Raw genomic sequence first — 21,148 nt, 5'->3', positions numbered from 1 at the left:
TGCAGATGAAATGGAGCGACGGGACTGGAATCTTTGCAACAACAACAAAACATGCAAAGAATAGGTCAGAAGAATTTTCTGATGATGGAAACATTGCATATTGTTTTTTTTTAATCCGTAGCTGTTGCATATTGCTTAAGTTAGTGCTGATTGACGAGGACAGGAGCCCTGATGGTAGGAGAATGACACCTAGAGAATGCAGTTTATATATATATATATATATATATATATATATATATATATATATATATATATATATATATGTGTGTGTATTAGTATGTGACTTTTCCAATTCACATGTCTCCGTACAAAAAAATTTGTGTTGAATAACTTATAAAAGCCAAGATGATGATGTAATGGTAAATTCACAAAGTATTTAACTGGGGGCACACCTGTAGATTTATCTAAAGGCAACACTTCATTCTCACCCTGCTTCCTTGTGTAGAAATGTGCATCTTAACCCTTGAAGAAAAGGCATGGCGCTGGTTGAGGCTGGTAAAACATTGTTTTCTGTACGAACAAGCTTGAAGCTTCAATAAAAACAAAATCAAAACCATATTTAACCAAATTCACTCATTGAAAAACATTTTAATTATGGTAACGTGTCAAATAGTGTGATAACCTCAACATCTTACTACTTGGATATAACGTCTGTTGTTATATATGGAGGAAAAAATAGGACTGTAAACTGTAATGTATGAATGGGGCTCGCAGCATCAGGTTTTGTGAATGTTTTGCTGCAGGAGGGACTGGCACACTTCTCAAACGAAACCATCATAAGGAAAGAACATAGTGAGGAAATACTGAAAGAACACCTCAAGACATCAGCCTGAAAGATCGGGTGCAGACGTCTCCTCCAAAGGGACAATGATCTGAAGCATACCACTAAATCAAATTACGAAGTGACCCAAGGGCAACAAGTTATATGTTTTGGAGTGGCCATCATAAAGCTCTGATCTCAGTCCCACAGAACATTTGTGGACAGAGAAGAGTAAGGCAACCTGCAAACCTGACACAGTTACGTCAGATCTGTCGGGTAAAATGGGTCAAAATTCTAGCAAGCTATTGTGAGAAACTAGATGGAAAAATACCCAAACTCTCTGACCCAAGTTTAAAGAGCAATTCCACTAAGTATTCAAGAAATGTATGTATATTTCTGAATGCAGATTATTTTTTCTTTTAGTTCTGAAGGAATTGGAACACTTTTTGTTATTCTAAATCACCCACAAAAGAAAAAGTTTAGTCTGATTTAAATTCATACAGTGAGAAAGAAAAAACACGTATTTTTTTATACTGCATGTAAAGTTTAACGTTGGGATTCAACTACTGTATGTACAACACAAGTGTATCTATATTTAAATTTTGGGGGAATAAAAAAAACTTTAATATCAAAGTAAATTTTAACTTTTTTTAATAAGGAGACAAAACTAAATTTAGTTACACGTTTACCCTCACTGCGATCCAACTTCAATCACAAAGTGTCAAATTCTCATACCATCAAGTTTATGTCTAACACCCCAAACTGGATTTCTGTCACTCCACCTTATAAAACACAAAAAGACATTCAGTTATCCCAGCCAAAAAAACGTCCCGTCATCTGGTAGAACTTCATGTTAAAGGGCCTGTAGAAGTCCCGTAGCCTCTGCACCACCTCGGGGTCAATGTTCGGATGGGTTCTCCCTTTGGTTTTTCCCAGGCAGTGGGGCTTGCTGCTGCCCTCCGCCTTCTTGAGGCACGGAAACCCCTTGGTCTGGTTGAAGTAAAAGTGTTTGTCCGTGATGATCCTCTTGAGGCCCAAGAAGTCCTGCACGCGGCCCAGCTCTCCGGCCGGGTCGCTGATCAGACGCTCGCCGCTAACAAAGAGGATCTGGTCCATGGGGAAGTACTGCAGCCAGTTGTCCAGGTGCTTGGCGTAGATGCCGATCTGGATCGCGCTCCATGAGGTGTCAATGAGCCCAGTAGTCCTGTTTTTGAAGGTGAGACTCTCAAAGGAGGGGATGTCAGGCTTCTTAGACAGAGTCTGCGTGTAGTCTGAGATAGCTCTGGTGACAGGGTCCCTCACTACCACGATCAGTTTGGTGTCCCTGGACATGGCGGATATCCTCGCCGGAGCCTCTCTGGTCACGAAGTAGCTGGGTGTTTTCTCCATGGTGATCTGGCCCTCCAGGGTTTTTGGCATCAGATCCCTAATAGAAGGCAAAAGAATGAATATGTTATTAGTTTGAGCTGCAGAAGATTAATGTATAAAGGTGATAGTTTTGAATCCAAACTTGCTGTTGATATGTTTATAGCACAACAAAACTAAGCATTTGATGAACTAAAACACATATTTTTCACTGTTTGACCTTTCAATCAGCAGTCAGAGCCAGTCAAACGCATATTGGCCAAGGAGGGTGGTTGATATTAAGTACAACTGAAAAAGAAGGCATCGGCCTTAAAATGGTCCTATCATACTTAGTCATAAAAAAATAAAACAGAACTGAGGTAAAATCACTTTGATCACCTTATGTGTTCATCATTTTCCATCAACTGTGTACCACGGCATCATGAGTAGCATAGACCAATTCTGATACCGAAATTACAAAACAAAGTTTTAAAGTTTCCTGGGATAACCTCCGTTTGGAAATGTTGGGAGACTTTAGAGTTAGGAATGATCTACATTATCTTGAATATAAACACAGAGAATGCTACAAATGTTGCCTGTGCTAATAACTAATAAAAGATGCTAAAAACTGGTTAAAATGTCAAATCAGGAATATTTTTGGCCTATGTTTCAAAATGTTATCAAAACCTTGTTTTCCTCACACGCGTGACATAACGTGTCACTGCTAGTAGTACAAATAATTAACAAATGCATGATCTACATTCTGATTAATTTGGCCGACTAGGGCTGGATGATAATTCAATAACGATGTATATCAATCGATAGATGTATGGTTCAATATAAAAAACGGGTCAATAAAAGAATAGTGCATTCTAGCCTATCATGTAGATTAATACCACAGTCATTGCATCCTCCAAACCAATCACAAACCCAGGAAAGCTCCATCAGCCTTCAGAGAGTTCGGAGAGCACTTGTTCTTTTTTTCTTTTTTAACACTTACAGTTTTTGTAAAAAGTTGTTTGAATAAAGGGTTGTGTTTGAATCCATTTATCTAAAAATAGGTCATCAAGCAACAGCATAAAATAGTCAGGGCTGCACTTAAAATGTATATCTTGAATTTTTTTGATAAAATCGATCAATATGATTTCTATTTTATCGATATTCTTTTTTTTCTATATCGCCCCAGCCCTATGGCTGACCACTTGGTGGTACTTATTGGGCATTGCTGTTTCATTCCTAGATGATTTGATATTTAACTCTGGAAAAAAATAAAGTGAGATGGTGACGTCACAGCAAAGGTAACGTATCTTATCCTGATGCAATCCCACTCTGTTAATTCCACACCCTTGATCCCCCGTTCATATCCACTATTCAAATTGGGCATGCACCAAGAAAACACATACTCGTGACAGGATTTGATGTGACACAGAATATTGCTTAATAGTCTCCCTTTTAGACTTCCATAACATGTATTTTAGTATGCCAGAATATATAACAAGAAAGGAAATGTGATAGTTGTAAGAGTAATTATCATGGTGCAGGCATGCCAGCACAGGAATGTGAAACAATTAAAGCAAAGTCTGGTATTGGATTATTTTACACTGTTTAATGACGACAAGAATGCAAAGATACATTTCACGCAGTTCTGTTTTTAAATGCAAACACTCAACAAGCTCTTTGGATTATCACCTAAATAGCACCCATTCAGCTGTGCTGCATGGCGGAGCAGAGTCAACTTCTCAACCAAAACTTGCTGATGTGCTTGGGAGGCGATGATGTCATGACAGAAAAGTTAAGGGAATTAAGTGGAAAAAAACCTGGAATATGATTTTAAAAAAAAGACATGTCAATAAACACGTTTTATGGAGAGGATTATAAGCGTTTCACTTTTTTTTTTCTCTATACGGTGCCCTAATAGGTTTCTGTTTCTTTAGATTTTATAATGTCTAAGTTTAATAATATGTGAGAAAACCAAAATGTGTTGTTTATTCAGTCAGTATTTAACACAAGTGGCACAATAAATTGTTAAAATTTAATGATTTGAACTTTTTTAAATTTTAGCCCTTCTTGTTATGGATAGACCCTCTTGATACAAGAGAACACTCAGGTTTTAAGTTAAACGCTGCTTATTAATTAATCGCTAGTCAATCAGTAAGATCAATCAACATTAGATTAACTCAATCAATATCTTGCATCCTTATTTAATACTTTTTTTAAACACTCACAGAGTAATTACTCTAAAATGCTCTAAATGAGGTTCATTGCAAAAAGAGTCATTACAGAGGATGAATGTCTCGTTATATTTACAGCACACAGATGATTCAGTAAAAGAAAGTCTTTTGGATAAAACAAAATGTGAGCGTGCATACATTTTGAGAAATTTAGCACATTTCTTTTTGCCCCAACTCTCTTCTACTGTTTTTCTTTCACCACATTCCCTCTGCGCGGCGGCCGTAAGGACAGTGACCTTAAGCAAAGCGAGTAAAAGCAGCCCATGAATGATTAACGTGCCTCCCCCTCTACCATTTAGAGTCTCTGCAGAATACAGCTTTAAAATTCACCAAAGTACAGAATGCAAGCGTCAATTATTCATCTGCTTGCCCGGTGTTGCTTGAAGTGAGGACGGGCAGCGGCTAAGTGGCTCAGGCCGCTCCTGGGTTAGATGAAAAAGTTTGCACACCTGTGAAACAACTGCAGAGATCACAAGACAGAGGAGGACGTGTGGAAATTCGGCAGATTACACAACACTTCAGCGGGTTGTTTATAGGATCAGCCAATGATCAAAGGACGGCTTGTGCCTGCCAGTCAGGATGACAGGCGCAGTTCTTTCCTGTTGTTCTGAGGCGGCTACAATCATGCTCCGTTTAACATACATGGAGGAAAATGAGGCGGAGGCCAATGAGATGTTTGCTGTGGCTGAGCTTTGCACAAACAAAGACGTTAACTGTCATGGTGAATGTGACGCCTGGTTCTGCTTAAGGCTCCGCTCGGATACTGTTTGTAATTACTCCCACCCCCCCCCGGGGCTGACGCATACACACTTTCTCTTCATCTGAGATGCTCTACGGCAGCGTTGTACCAAACATAACTTTCTGAAGCTGATTTAGCGTGGTACTGTTCTCTTAAGATAAAAAAACAACAATTAATTTAAGTACATTCAAGCTTGTTTCTGCCTTTCTCATCCCGGTTTTGTTTTTATCTTAGACTGTAGTTTTGCTTCATACTGTGTAGGTGTTGGCTGATTACTTGGATCAGGTTGCATTAAGCCTTTGAAAAGCCGCAAAAAAAACTGGTTTAAAGTCATTTTATGAGATGTCAAGAGTAAGTTTCCAGTTGTTTTAAGTATAGAGTAACATTGTCCTTCAATCCCATAGTTGCTGCTGGGCACTGCAAGTCAGCTGGCTTCCTTTGCTTATTAAAAAATACAAAGTGTACTGCTTAAATATATCTTCAGTCATGAAAAACAAAAGCAATAATGGCTTGAAAAACAAAAGACCGCCTCCGAATGAGCACTCTTTGTATGTTTATTTACAGATGCATGATAGGTTGTTGCATTTTTATTTACAGTACAGCTCTTTTAGAATGAATTAAACATAAACAAACACAAGATTTTTTTTTTCAATAAATGTGATGAATATTTAATTTGTGTTTACATATTTATACCATGATACAATACTGCACAAAATTGTTCTTGTAAGTGATAGTGGAAATGTTTTTGGAGCTGGGGAGCAAAATTGTAATTTACAATTCTGGTTAGTGACATCAGCTTCGAAGCATAGAAGGGGATAATATTGTAATGACTAATTTGGCCATTCAATTTCCAACTGCTGTGCATTTTGTTCCATTACCATGACAATAAGTTCAACTGAATGGGTTTATGAGGTTTAGTCTTTGGAGAGAAAACTTCAATTGACAGTTCATATCAGCCAGTAAAAACCTTCTCTGAGTGCATCTCTTGTATTTGAATAATTTAATTATATTAAATAGTATAATTCGGACATGTGTAATATGCTGGACATCTATTTGGGAAAATAATGATATTGGGCCTTATTCCTTTGATACGATTAATATTAACCTGGCAGCAACATCTGGTTAAACGAAGCTGTAACAACACAGCAGCTGTTCTATGTCAAGTAGTGATGTCACGTAGTTAGTTATTGCTCAATACACCAAGTGCTAAGCACAGCGTTGTTTCCCTCAACTTGTCATGTGTCAGGGCCAAAATGATACATTAAATGCTTTAAAGTTTCTTCACAATTTTTTACTTTAAAGTGCATTTATATGTGTGTGACAGATAAACAGCTGAAAAAGTTCATTATGCATTTTATGTGGACAAGGGCTAATTCCACTGGGAGCTGATAATGCCATTTTAATGGGTGGTACAACTGAATTGTAATGTTTGCAGACATGTTATTAGGGAGGTTGAACTGCCTAGTATTTTGAGGATATAGAGACCATTTTAGGTGATATACCTTGTTCTACCTCCTCAAAATGATGCAAAAGTGATGCAACGTGCAGGAAAAAAAAAAGTCAGCAAAGGCCTTTTATCTTCTGTTTCAGAAATTAACTGAATTCCACAATGAAAACTGGCAACTACAACCAAGGACTTGTGAAGAAGCATAAAACCAATAGTAAGCGTCCAAAATATTTTGGACGTGCACAGGGAAGTATCATGGAGTGAAGATATAACACAGCTGCTTAAACCAGAAGCGCTCCGCATTCACAGGCGCTGAAAAGAAAGGAACGCTTCCTTTGAGGCAAAACGTATCTAAAAGCCAGGCGTCGATATCACAACACGGCCGGTCCTTGTGGCTCAGCGTGCTGAGTCGGTCTTCTCTTTAAGGAGCCGTTCACGAGATCAGCAGAAGGGGAACAGGAAGGAAGTGGTCGATAAGAGCAGCAGCGTCGTCGAGGGCGCACCGATGTCTCGACATCAGCCTGCAACGCTGACCGTCTCCCGACCTCGAGAGCCCTCTCGGTATCTGGGACGTCTCTTACAGCTGTGTAAAAAAGCCAGAGAGACACGGCTCCTTCCCCTCTCACATTAGCTCTGCCTCATCGCACTAGCAGAGCACAGCACGATGGTGCTTTAAAACAAAACCAACGTCACCTGGGACTTCAATGGCTACTAAGCTGCTAAGCCGACGATAAAGAGCGGGGGAGACTAATTATTGATAAACTGGGACTCGCAGACGCCGACATGTCTGAATGTCTTCCTGCTTATATTGTAATCATGCTGATTTGGGAGCGACTCGAGTTCCAAAACATTGAGAAAAAGTAAAACTGCAATGAAAAAAAAGAACATTATTGTGTTATAAAAAAGATATGAGCCTGTCCAAAAGGAAGCATCCATATTTGATGGCGTGCGTCCAGCTGGCTCCGCGGTTCACGCTCTCTCATCGGTTGGTGTAGTGGAGCTGGGGGACTCGGGAGGGATTCTTAGGATCAGAAAGTATGTGGTATGTTGTGATCAACACAACACGAAGACAGCCTTGTTGGATGTCAGAGTATGGAAGTCGTAAACTACTCGTGTATTCCGCTTGATGTAAGTTTTATAGATTTGGGGGGAGAGTCGTGCAGTTCTGGAGTAGCTACAGTCATGGGAGAAATCGGCTGAAACACAACTTGTTTGTCTTGAAGACTGAGCATGCAGCGTTACTCAAAGATATTCACACCCCTAAAAAACCTTTTGTCCCAACCACTAACTTTGCCAAAAACCCTAATATTTATGGAAAAGTGATGAGAAGAAAGCCATTCTGGAGAGAAATTTATTAGAAGCAGTTTGCCACACATCTTAGAGGGGACAGATGATTCATTGGGGGAGAGGAAACACATTTTATTTTATTTTATTTTACTTTTATTTCCTTTTTTTGTCTTCTAACTTTTTGGTTTTTAACCAAAGCATCCTGTATTGATCCCCACAGTGACACGGTAGTAGCAGTATGATGCTGTGGGGATATCTTTCTTCAGCAGGGACAGGAAGGCTGAGCGCAGTTGATGGCAAAGAGGGTTGGACACCCTGAAAATGGGATGACCCAGGACGAAAACATACATCAGGTCAACCCTAGAAATGCAGCCAGAGCTACTGGAATGCTATAGATAAAAAGTGTTGCAGTGTCCAACCAAAGTACAGACCAAAGTCAAATAAAAATCACTTAAAAAAAAACTCTTAACAGATGCTCCCCTTGCAGTCTGACTGAGTAATGCGCAAAGATGACACAGACGTACCCTAGAAGCTGTAATTGCAGCCAAATGTGGTTCACAATTTGGCCTCAGGGGTAGAACACAAATGATGCCCACCACGGTTGGCATTTTATCTTTATTTTCTTGTAAAAGCACTACTTTGTGTGGGTCTATCACAAACTCCAAATAATATACACTTAAATTTGTTGTTGGAAAGTGACAACATTCAGAAAGCCTTAAGAACTATCAATATTGTTGGACGTTTGCAAGTAATTTTTTAGTAATGCTGCATCAGGTCTTCTAAAATAATCCGTACACGTAAAATTGAACAGTAGGTACATCTCTGATGCATGTCCAACGCTTCAGTGTTGCGCTTTAAAAGAGGAGCAAAGGACACTTCTGTTTTTGTTTTGCTGAAAGTGAATTAAACTTGAGTCTTTCTTTCCACTATGCAGCAGCAGCAGCAGCGAGCGGCCCATTCTGAAGAAAACCTCAGCGGCTTTAGTGCTGTAGGTGATGTAACAGATGACAACATGTCCAAGCGCCCGAGATTTACTGCAGCTCCAGAGTCTGCTTTTGATGTCTTTACAGCGCTGCTAAAATACAACTCCCAAAGCCCGCTGACGCAGGAAACATAGGCGGCGGGATCTGTTCGAGACACGAGACTCGAGGCCCCGAACTGAAACGTAGCAGTCTTTGATTTAAATCACTTTTATTGCTTTGGCAGAGGTGTAAAAGCTGAAGTGAAAAAAAAAGGCAAATATTAAGAGTGCCTCAGATGTTTAGATGGAGTAAATAATTTGTGTACCTGAAAGAACATTACAAGCTTTAATTATACATCGCTCCTTTTTATATAACCAGCTATTTGAATGCCAAGACACTTCCCCAGCAGCTTTATTCCCTATTCCAAAAGCAACAGGCACTACATCACTCAATGCATCCTTTGTAAGCTTGTCTATAAAGTAAGCACCTTGAAATAAAGGCTCTGACGCATCGTTGCTTTTCCGAACCAACGACTTTTACTTGCAAACTAACTCCCTCTGCAGCCACGGACAGCCTGTGACTCATGTCTCGCCGCGGAATGAACAAAAGCGTTGCAGGATGACGTTTTTTTTTTTTTTTTTTTTTTTTTTTTCTGAAACTGAAAACCATGTGCATGCATAAAACAGCGGCATTTAATGAATTAGCACTGAGCAAAACCGCATCAGCTCCGACTGGTCTCCCGTTCTTGTTGGCTTTGACCTTTTAGTGAGCAGTTTGGAACTTAGCCAACGTCTGTCAAGTGAAAGGAGTTGTAACAACATAGAGGCAAGTGGGCATGAGGGCTGGCTACAACCCCCCCCCCCCCCCCAAATCTTTGGTTCATTTTTCTTCTTCCAGCGGGGAGGCCTGGCAGGCATAAAAACACTCCCACGGTGTGGCCCTGCCATCGCCACCAGATAATAATCTTGTAATTGGCTCAATATTTCTGCTGCTTTCAGGAGATGGAAGGCGCGGCGCTGCTCTCGGTGGCTCGGACTCGCCAGACATTTTTCCAGGTCAACGGATGCAAGCGGAGGTCAATGGGCGAAAGGAGGAGGAGGAGGATGCAGGGGATGATTTAGAGTAACGAGCGATGTGCGGATGGTGGGGGAAGCCCGCTCGTTTCAGCTTGGAGCCCCGGAGCTTTCTCAGCCTTGCGTGGAAACGCAGCGCCTCACCTGCCGCGCGAGCTGTAAACATTGACCGCGCTGCCACATATAAAGCTGCTCAAAAGAAAATCGGCAACGCCGTAAAAGAAAAACGGTCTGCCCCTTTGCGGTTTCTTTTTTTGTCGTGTTTTTTTTATAGTCACATTTGATGGTTCAGAACATCTAAATCTAGTATCAAGCAATTTCATTTAGAAAGAGTAAAAAGCAACCAAAACCAACCTGGCTCTGTGTGAAAAAACTAATTGCCCCTAAAATGTGATATCTGGTTGCGTCACCCTTAGAGGCCACAACTGCCATTTAGCGTAACTGGCAGTGAGTCTTTTACATCACTGTGGAAGAATGTTGGCCAACTTAGCTTCGGAAATTAGTTTTATTTCAGCTACACTGAAGGATTTCAAGCATGAACGACTTGTTTCAAGTCACGGAAAGGCATCTCAATCAGTCCCGTCTTTTACTAGACTGCTCCTAAACCTTGTTTATGAGTTAATCAGAGGCGGAGATGCTGGCGTGCTTTGGATTAATGTCCTACTACTGCATCGCCCAAACGCACTTGAACTTAAGGTCACAAACTGATGCCGGGGTGTTCTTTGCAAAATGCGAGAAGGGCCCTTGTTTTCCTTCTTGGTAAGGAGTGATTATCTCCTTAAATCGCTCCTATGGAGGTCGTTTCTTATTGTTAATCATGAACAGGCAAGTGAAGTCTGCAGTGCTTTAGATGGTGTTCTGGGTTCTTTGGTGACCTCCTGAATGAGTCGTTGATGCAGACTTGGAGAGATTTTGGTATGTCGGACACTTCTGGTAAAATTCTCCTCTGTTCTATTTTCCTTTGACAATGGCTCTAACCCTTAATAACAACTTTATGTGCATTGCAATTCAGACTGGATGGAGGAGGCTCTAGTGTAAAAGCATTTTGAAAGGCTGGCATGATTAGAAAAGACCCATATGTTCAGCTAAAAATAATAATATATAAGCCTGCATTTATACCCGACATGACTTCATAAATGCTATTACAACAGTTGTTGGAGTTTCACAAAACTCTAACTCCTAACATTTTTTTTTTCAGAAAAATAAATAAATATCTGTTTAGGGAACTGCAATTAATATGAATAGCAGCCTCAATTATGCAACTGATATTTATTTAATAAATAATTGGCAAGTTTAACACTCCCATTTGGTCTTAAAACTCAGTAAACTCTGGTGCTCAGCCTGATGTTTTCATTTTATAAACTATACAGCACAATGATTCTAAAATGTGTGGTGTGGAAAATTATTCATTAGGCTCCAACAGAAATAAAACATGGCTTGTGGGAAATGTAGGGAGTTGGTACACAATTCTGACTCTGCAGATAAGAGTTTAAGTAGGAGGACATGGTGGACTCTTTTCCTCTAGGAAATGGCAACCCAGATCAGCGCAGGGGACTGTTTGCGATAAGACTGTGGCAGTAAATAAAAATGGCAGCTTTTAAACTACAGGAAATGTGCTGTCAGACTGATGAGTTGTTATGTTTCAAATGAGTCAAAAAAGATATGAATGGGTTTCATGTAGGCGTTCTAATTGGGGGAAAACAGGAAATTTGGCTGAAAATGGAAAATAAAAAACGATAACAAGGTGAGGTGACTGGTTTGGAAAAGCTCGTAAGCATTAATAAGCTGACATATTCCATCTTCTGTTGAGCAAAGATAAAAAAAAAAAAATTGGTAATGTAAAATTAGCTGTACTTTTTTTTAATAGCCTTCACACTCAGGTCTAAAAATACATATATAGTATCCTGTCCCAGTTTCATTTAACATAGTAAGAGTGTGGCTCCATTTAGAAAGTTTATATATTCTTTTTAGTATTTCACTTAAATCTAAATAACATAAAAATTAAGACTTGGAAGACAGAAATACCTCACGTCGAGTGATTACTGGGCATTGGATGATGTAATAAAATGTTATCATGCACAGTGATAAATCATTCTATTAAGCCGATTAAAACACATTTGCAAGATGGAAATGTGTCCGTCCATTGGCCTTTGAGGCTTTTCTTTTATTTCTTTCCGTAGAGGAACGACCACGTGATTTCGTAAAACATTTATAGTTAGCTTTGCCGTGTGTTCTTATAAATTTGTCAGCAGTATTTTTACAGAATCTGTCTTCTTTTTCTTTGCAACTAAGTGCCCCCCAAGTATATTGCGTAAGGGGGGGGGGGGGAAGAAGCTTTATCTTTATGGCAACGTGTTGAATTATTCACCCGCCTCTGTGGAAGAGTGACAGAGGGATGCAGAGTGGTTGGAGGGATGCGTTCAAGTCAGCTTGAAGCCTCTTTTTAGGCTTTCAGATCCAGGCCGAGTGTCAAATGTCAGGAAGGTGAGGTTCGAAATAGAGTGACAACAGCCAGAATGGTGGCCAAGACTAAACAAAGTTTTAACAGGATAGGATTCACTTAGAAAAAGGCCTCGCTATGATCAACCCAATCAGTTGAGAGCACGTGGTTGACGTTTTCTTTTGAAAATAGAAATATGCCAGCATTGCTGCAGAGGTTGGTGTGGGGGGGCAACCAGCTGAGGAGCACAAGGACAAGTTTTTCCAAAAAAAGTAAAAAACAAAGCAACTGGACTTTCCGTAGTTGAAGACATTTTCGCTTCCTCTCCAGGAAGCTTTCTCAAATCAAAATACTACTGCCTAACAAAGGCCTTGTAATGGCTTAGATAACATGCAAATTCAACAGAAACAGGTCCACCCCTTAGTAATGGGCGGTCGTTAAAGTCATTAAGCCAGCAGATTGAACCAAAACTGGTCCACTCCTCTGTAACGAGGAGTCGTTAGGGTCGTTATTGGCTTGGCTTAAAGGAACAATGTTTTGATCACCCATATGAGGGTGAGAACTAAGGTGATGATTGGCCGGAATTAATCCTATAGCTGTGTTGTAAGTTTTTGAGAGTTGGAACTTAAGGCATCCTCCTCTTGTTTTTCTCTCTTAATGTAGATGGCTTCCTTCACACCCCTTTCAAAGCATCTGTCTTCTTTGTCCAAAATCTGGACATTTTGGTCCTCAAAAGAGTGTCCTTTGTCCTTAAGGTGTAGGTGGACAGCAGAGTCTTGTCCTGAGGAGGTAGCTCTCCTGTGTTGAGCCATGCGTCATGTTGTCTAAACCATTACAAGGCCTTTGTTAGGAAGTAGTATAAAGCTTGGTACTGCACATTAATCTGCTCTTTAATCTTAAGACTTTTTGAATTGAGAAAGCTTCCTGCAGAGGAAGCGAAACGTCTTCAACTACGGAAAACGTAGAAAAGTCCAGTTGCTTTGTTTTTTTGGAATGACCATGACCTGGATGACTGAGAATCTTCACCAGCACAAGGACAAGTTTTTCTTGTCGACAGGCACAGTGGTGGGAGTGCCATCATTTTATGGGTACCTGTGTGGCGGCAGTTGTGCGGAGCTACAGGACATTGAGGGAAACATGAGTGGTAACATACTCTGCGACATACTGCAGCAGAGCATGATCTCCTCTCTTTGGAAACTCAACAACTCCAAACACACCTCCAACACATCCTCTGCCTTGCTTAAAACGCTGCGGCAAAAGCCGCTGGACTGGACAAGCGTGTCTCGAGACCTAATCTCTGCAGACGGAAGGTGGCGGAGCACAAGGTCTTTAACATCCACCAGCTTCATGATGCCGTCATGGAGGTGTAGAAGAGAGGAAACCTGTGAAGGTCTAGTGAACGCCGTGCCCCAGAGACTTAAGGCTGTGATGGAAAATAATGGTGGCCACAGAAAAAATTGATACTTGGCACAATTTGAACATTCTCACTTCAAAGTTTACTCACTTTTGTTCCCAGCAATGTGAACATTAATGGGTGTGTGTTGCGTTATTTCAAGAGGACAGCAAATTTACACTGTTGTACGAGCTGTACACTGACTACTCAACAATGTGTCAAAAATATTTAGAAAAATATAAGGGGTGTACTCACTTTTGTGAAAATTTGTAATTCGACATAGGAACAGGGATCAAAAAGTAGAGAACATAATATGCCCCTAAGTAGGATCTTAGCGTTCCACCACTTCAAGGATATATTTACGTTTCAACGGGTACATATGCCATATTGTCAGTCAAGTTAAAGAAACATTTACTTGTTATGAATTCACTGAACCTAAATGCTGAAACAACTTTGTATCGCATACTAACACATTTGTGGCACGAGTTGTTTTGAATTACTAGTCAGCCAACATTCTTGCTGTACATGAGATTAGCTTGTTAGCTTCCCAACACAACTCAATACTCAAGGATTGGGTTTCATTTTCAACAAGCTTGTGGTGATATATATTGTTCTACTCCTGTTAATGGCAATTATTACAGGAGATAGACTAGTTTGAACTAACTGTTTAATTGGTTGACGATGTAATCCTGGTGTGTCAGGCTGGAATGACTACAGAGGACTTACCGCTGTTTTGTTTGGGAGAAAAGAGGGGCTGCGTTAAAAGCCTGAGAACACCATGCTCCAAAGCAACAACTTAAATGATCTAAAACACTATTTCCTCAGGAGGAAGGGTCACTATTCTTAGCAACATCCTGAGGAAGTAATGTGGAAAGAGTACTCAACATGTCTGATGCAGACATACAGTTGTCAGAAATCAGAGCAATGACCACAGAATTCAACTAGACCAGCAGAGTTCGTAAAATATATTTATTAACAAAATCCAAAGACCAAAAGGCATAGAAACAAACATTCCAGTTGGGCAGACAATGCATGAACAACAGAAACAGGTGGCTCAGATCTCTGGGGACAAGGGGTCAAAAACCAAAGTAAACCAATAAACCGAAACTTGCAGGAGGAGACTCACCCATACTCAAACACGACCTGGCACTGATGTCGGGTCTCAACAGTTTATATGAGGATGAAGCAGGTGAAACCGGTCATAGATGATTGCCAGCAGGGGTGAGTAAGGCAGTTGCAGAGTAAGTAATTAGACCAACATCAGTGCAGAGGCTCAAACAGAAATAATCAGAACCAAACCTAAACTAAGAAGCTAACAGGACAAGTACAAACTCAAGCAGCCGATAAACCTCAGACAGGGGACTAAAAAATAACTAACATAGCCAGAACAAACCAGAACATTACACTTTGAAAGACAACGCAATCCTACCAAACAAGGAAATATATGTGACTTCTGCATAATTACCAGAACAAAACCCAGAACATTACAACAGTTTGAAAGACAACGCAACCAAACAAGGAAATATATGTGAACTTCTGCATAAAAAACCCCCAATAATCTCTCTCATAATTCTGGAATGAAAAGAAAATATGTAGGTAGCCCTCGCTGACCTAAACCAGGTGCGGTTAAACTGCCATATGATCTTGTGAGATGCATCTGAGTTGGAAGCTATATGAAATCCTGAGTTTAAATTACCTGAAAAAAAGGGAGCTGATTATGATTATTGCCTGAAGGGTCTGAAAACCCAGAAATGTGGATTAATGTAACATTAAACTAAATTACTATAAATGTTCAGCGCTCCATATAAACCTAAAGGAGCTCTGTATTACATGGACTGTCATCACATGAGTCTTTAAGGCTTTTCTCAGAAAGCACTGCTATTACTTTTTCATATTTCTCTGACCCACTTCGGAGTTACAAGCAGCTCGAGACAGAGCTCGTGGAAATGACACTTCAGTGGGATTGGCTTTGGATAAAAGCTCTGCTATTTTTTTCATTCTGCCAAGTCAGTTTTTCGGGACTCAGCAGCTTATAAAAGATAAGACACCTAAACTTGGCTTTAATGCCAAAGCTAATTTTCAAAGGTATTGTGGTTGGGAATGATCTCTTATACACCAGAGGTGGTTTCATTAGAAAGTATTAGGTCAGTCTGTAGCCCTCCTTATCTTTTTCTATGGCTTTTAGTTTTGAAACAATCTGGAAAATGAACTCCAATAGGACTCATTTCAATGGGTATTTAAATTCTTTATTTAAGCCTGATCTGAATGGAAAACTTAAAAGCCCTGTGTCAAATTTGTGAGAGCAAAATTAAATGTGAATTAGTTCAGCCCCAAATAAAAGGCTTTAAGGAGTCTACTTTATGATAATTAACCATGACAAAAGACTTGGGCTTTTGTCTTTCGGATCATTGCCATAGTCATTTCTAAGCAGCTGAAACTTTCAATATAAACATTTCAGACATTACAGATGGTACACAGAAGCTTGCTACAAAGATATCTACTGGAAGTCTACATTTCTCCAGGCCCAGATCTCACCTGAATGCCTCCACTGCTGCTGTTACAGCAGGCGGTTGTATTGAAAGACAAAATAACACAATTATGAATAAATATCCCAATAGCTTGTGATTTAAAGGGGACATGTCATGCTTTTAAGTTCTTCTTTTTCACATTTAGGTCATTTAGTTGTGGTCTATACAAAGTGGAGCTGCAATGCTGTGGTCTGAATTCCTCATTACTGTTGCCCCACAGCCCCTCTTATGCCCAAGCTCTGAGGTGCGTTTGAGAGCAACTCGTTTTGGTGCTGTCTCTTTAAATAAAAATGAGGCACTTCACACCCGGCCCCCCTCCAGGTCGCAGAGTGTTTCACTCACTGTGCAACCAACAACTGAACTTTTTTACTTGTCCACTTGTGGCTTTGGCATCCTTGAGCTTAGACTACAAAATCCCTCTGAGAAATAAAAATAGAGGAATCACAAACAGGCTAGTCAGACGTCCATGACCTTGTTTAGCAGCTATGCAGCAAATACAGTGACATAGTTGTTCAAAAAACGTAATAGAGAATATAGAAAACTGAATTGAAAAAAAAATCCACTTTTCTGCATTCCTTGATACTCCAACTACACAGCAAAATGTATTTAAAGGCTAAACAATTGGATCTTGCATGATATGTCCCATTTGAATAATATAAAAAGCAAACCGAGTTTTGATCCTTCTTGAAATACAGCGGCAGAAATGAGGAGCTGGCAAAAACACAATCCTGTTAAAGTTCTCTCTTTTTTACTGCCACAGAATAAGAGGCTGAAATCTTCAAGGTCATTTTCCCTACTCATTCTGGTGACACTTTAGTTACAAACTACTACACATTTCCTCTTTGCGTTTAGGTGTAAATCCTCTTTAATTAAGAATCAACTCCGAGAGAAAATTCTACTTCAGACGGACACTCAGTATTACTCCTTCCAGATGCAGCTTATTAAACAGCCTTATGAAATAAAATATTATGGGTTCATTACTTTTTAATCAGACAAGAAACACGAGAAGTCTCAAGAACACTTCTTATGTCAACAACTATTGAAACAGAACCAGAATAAAGTTTTTACAAGCAATCATATATCAATAGCTGTAAAATCTTGCCTATTATTGAAGCTAAATTAAATATTTACTAATGAAATGAAAGTGCTCTGAGCTGGCTTACATTTTTTTAATTCTTAGTCTTAAGCTGTAGTGTGAATTTGTATCCTGCTACATATTAAGCTCTTCAGTGTTTCCTTGCTGACAAGGGGAATTAGATATATTATAGTATTTCCTCTACAACACCCCTACTCATATCTGGTCTACAGTGACAAATTCTTATACCTCTTTCACTTTAACCTTTTGACCGATCTTTTAACGTGCTTCATCTTTTTGTGTCTTGGTTTTGTTGGGGTGTAAAAGTCTGTCTTAGCCCAGATTTTAGATCCTCTGAAAACTAGTGACTTGAAATATTACAGTCTGTCTTTTGGATAAATCTTTCCATAGAAACAGCACTCAGAAAGGCAGGTGATGATTTAATACTTGCTGTAGACTAAGGCTACATTCACACAGCAGACAAACATGACCCAAATCCAATCTTTTTGCCCATATGGGACCCCTATACGTCTTTTTCATGGCAGTGTGGAGAGCCCAATTCCATATGTGGTACTAAATAGAATACGTATGGGATGTTTTTCAAAATGTCCGTAGTTAGAACAGTCATGTCGCATTTCATCTGTCTTTTACGTCACTGCCGTAGCAACACATCCATACACACCTCTCTACAGCAGTATCAGTCACGTTTTCTTCTTCCCTTTGTGTTGTTAGGATGTGGTCTTAATATTGTTGACTCCCATTGCTCAACAATTTCATAATAATACAGAGGTGCTTTTATCTGCGATTACATTTTTTTGTTTGTTTGAACGATGCTGCTGTGTGACAACTCCTTCTGCTATATCTGTGCATGCTTTGGGGCCTTGTAGCATTCAGACAGAAGTGTAATGGCAGTCGCATTTAATAAGCGGTCTGAACAACCACGCAAAAAAAACAATTCAGTAAAAAGTCAGATCTGAGCATCAAAACTTGGCAGTATGAGCCCTCATTAATTGCATTATTACTGGTTCTGTATTTTGTACAATACATCATTGTATATTAATGAAAAAGACTTGGTAATTACTTTGATATCTCAGGCAATGTGTTGCACTGCTTAAAATCTGCTTGAAATATTTCAGTGTGTCCAGTTTCATTTTCAGACTGTATTCCTATTTCATATGGGGTCCCACAGGGGCCTGTATTAGGTCCACATTTGTTTTCCTTGAGGCTTGTGTTACTGATATGGTTTTCCTAATGATTTATTGCTCCTTAATGCAGCTAAAATTGAAATGACGTTCATTACTCAAGCTAATCTAAATAGCATTTTAAAAATCTGACTGTATAAATGTTCTATTTACGGTAGCAATCGGCTAAAAAAAGAATTGTGCTTTAATTTGACCTTCATATAAAGGAGGTGATTAGGTCAACCTTTTTTTCTGATTAATAATTCAAAAATACAATTAATACTATTGTTTAAACATGTTGAGATACAAATTGTGTAGCACCAAGTGATATAAACAACTAAAGTTTGACTGACAGAATAATAAAGAAATCACAAATGATTTGAAAGGGCTCTACAACATATACATTTATTGAATAGCAATATCACAAAAAAGTGCTTGGATGGCACTAACTATTCACTAATTATACAAGTATACATTCAGGCTCTCTATGCCAGTTTGATATCTGGTGATGTTTGTTGGTTAATGCAGCTGGAAACATTTTTAAGCAGGCATTGACGTAAAGAAATTACAACTAAGTTTTTTTCTTTGCCAGAACAGCATAGAGTATAAGTTGCAACATTTTCAACAAAGGCTTGTTATTAAGATACATACATTTTATTTTTTTCTCCCAGTTGCTGGATGGAGTACTCAATATCTGTTTTTGCGACAAATCCAAAGCGGATATATACTGCATTTCCACTGTTTAGTTAAGTACTTGTTAGTTTATCGCAAATCATACTGTCTCCCCAACACTCACCAACATGCAACCATATGCAGTCCTGTCTGAAAACTTTGCACAGTGCTGTACAAGTGGGTGACACGAGTCTGTTTTTCCTCATCCTTATTATCATAAAATATAACGGAGGGGATGAGGAGGATCTGGGTGTGGGTGGTGACTGTTTGTTTCTGTGTGTGTGTGTGTGTGTGTGTGTGTGTGTGTGTGTGTGTGTGTGTGTGTGTGTGTGTGTGTGTGTGTGTGTTAGGTGCAACATCAGACAATTTGTCTCCTTATTTTACCACACAACGCATGTTTGAACAAAATGAAAAGCTTGTGGAGACAATGTCATTTTCAATCCTACAATCTCTCAACTTCACAGTGGCTGCTTTTATCTTTAGGTATTTTCATCTCACATCCACAGCACAGATAAGCATATCAATGCATTGATAATAATACAGTGGCGCATCTACACTCAAAATCAATGTCCGGTAGGACACATAATTCAAAGACAAAATCTGACAGGTTGAGTCTGGATGGTGTACTTCTGAGAGCTTCGAACCGCCTGGGACTTTCTAAAATAGAACCACTTCTTAGAGGGCTTCATTGTTCTGCTCAAACGTTGGCATATAGAAGCCAGAATTAGTCAGGTAGCTTCTTAGCCAAGAGCGCTGGAGTTAGACGGGCTGTCAGATCGGTTCGCTGTGAACTCAGAACATCATTCCTCTCAGACGCTGTTGTCTACCTCACAGCAGCGAGCTGGTTTAGGTTTCAGCTTCCATCCTCCTGAATTTCATTACAGTTATTGCTCTCCTACAGTATGGTGTTTCTTGATCTATAGGCAGAAGGGGGAGAAAGGCGGGAGAACACGATTCCAACTTGAAATCTGATAGTTGTAGCATAATGAAACCCAAATATTTGACAGTCAAATTTAAACATTTTTGTGAGCATGTGGAGTCAAGAGCAGGAGCTTAACTAAAAAATTAGGAAGATAAGAAAACAGCCTCGCACTCAAGCAGTAAAAGCTAAACCTGAAGATCAAGTTTCTGCTCTGTTTAGACTGGGGTGCAGAGGGGGGGGGGGGGGGGGGGGATATTTGATGGAACTAGGGGTTACGTGTACACCAATATTACAAAGTGTAAAATTGATTACTGTCTCTTCTTCTCTCTACCTCCTCCCTCTTTCCTCCTGCCTGCGTCCTCCAGCTCCAAGGCTCAGAATACAAAGCGCCTGGCACATCACAGCGATTTCTCATCTCAAAGCCAAGCCACGGCCAAAGCACACCGGGGAAGCTTGAACCCCTTTCTGCCATCCCTCCACCGCGGACGAAGCGGAGCGGGGCCGAGATTAGCATGTATAAATGCTCCCCGACTTTATCTCTTCTTCTGATGTGAACACGCTTGAACACTCTCAGCGAGCTTTCGCTAAGATTCTGCTCCCAAAGACACAGGCAGGAACGGATCAAGATTACACAGCCTGGTGGCTTTTTTAATATTTGATGGGAATTTTGGGCTTCTACTTCAAACTTCCTTGGAGAATAAATAATCAGCGCAGTGATAATAAGTTACCCAAATGATTTACGCTCACTGGGGGTGAGAATAAAATGCAGCTCAGGAAGGCGTGCAGGGAGGAGCCGGGGTTAAAGAGACGGCGGAATGCGTTATTTCTATTCTGTGTCCCCTGCATTATCCATTAAATAAATAGCCTGGGGAAAATGGAAGTTCACGCAGCTTGTTTCTCTTGAGGCAGCCCTGCTGCGCATAACGAACAGGTGATGCAGAGGTGTTGTGACCACTGTGCTATCAAGAGTAGTTGCCTCAAGCTTGTTGTGGCTGTGTGTACTGCCAGCTAGGTTGGTTAGGACGGAGGGAGAGGTTATTGCTGGAAGAGAAGGTGAAAAATGACCCGATGTGGAATGTCACAGGAGCTAAAGC

At 40.0% G+C, this 21,148-nt stretch overlaps 1 protein-coding gene across 1 annotated transcript in view; it reads right to left on the bottom strand.

Annotated features, from left to right (window-relative positions):
• Positions 1 to 305: 305 nt before the first annotated feature.
• Positions 306 to 21,148, bottom strand: part of si:ch211-216b21.2 (heparan sulfate glucosamine 3-O-sulfotransferase 3A1) — a 48,480-nt gene continuing 27,637 nt past the window's right edge. The window contains exon 2 of the mRNA XM_012871683.3: positions 306 to 2,186. Within this exon, the coding sequence (XP_012727137.2) occupies positions 1,565 to 2,186 (622 nt within the window). The 3' untranslated portion in view covers positions 306 to 1,564. The remainder of the gene's footprint in view (positions 2,187 to 21,148) is intronic.

The sequence above is a fragment of the Fundulus heteroclitus genome, chromosome 10 (genome assembly GCF_011125445.2).
Source record: "Fundulus heteroclitus isolate FHET01 chromosome 10, MU-UCD_Fhet_4.1, whole genome shotgun sequence".
NCBI classification, from domain to species: Eukaryota; Metazoa; Chordata; class Actinopteri; order Cyprinodontiformes; family Fundulidae; genus Fundulus; species Fundulus heteroclitus.
The sequence above is the reverse complement of the archived record's forward strand: the minus strand, read 5'-3'. Positions and strand labels throughout refer to the sequence as shown.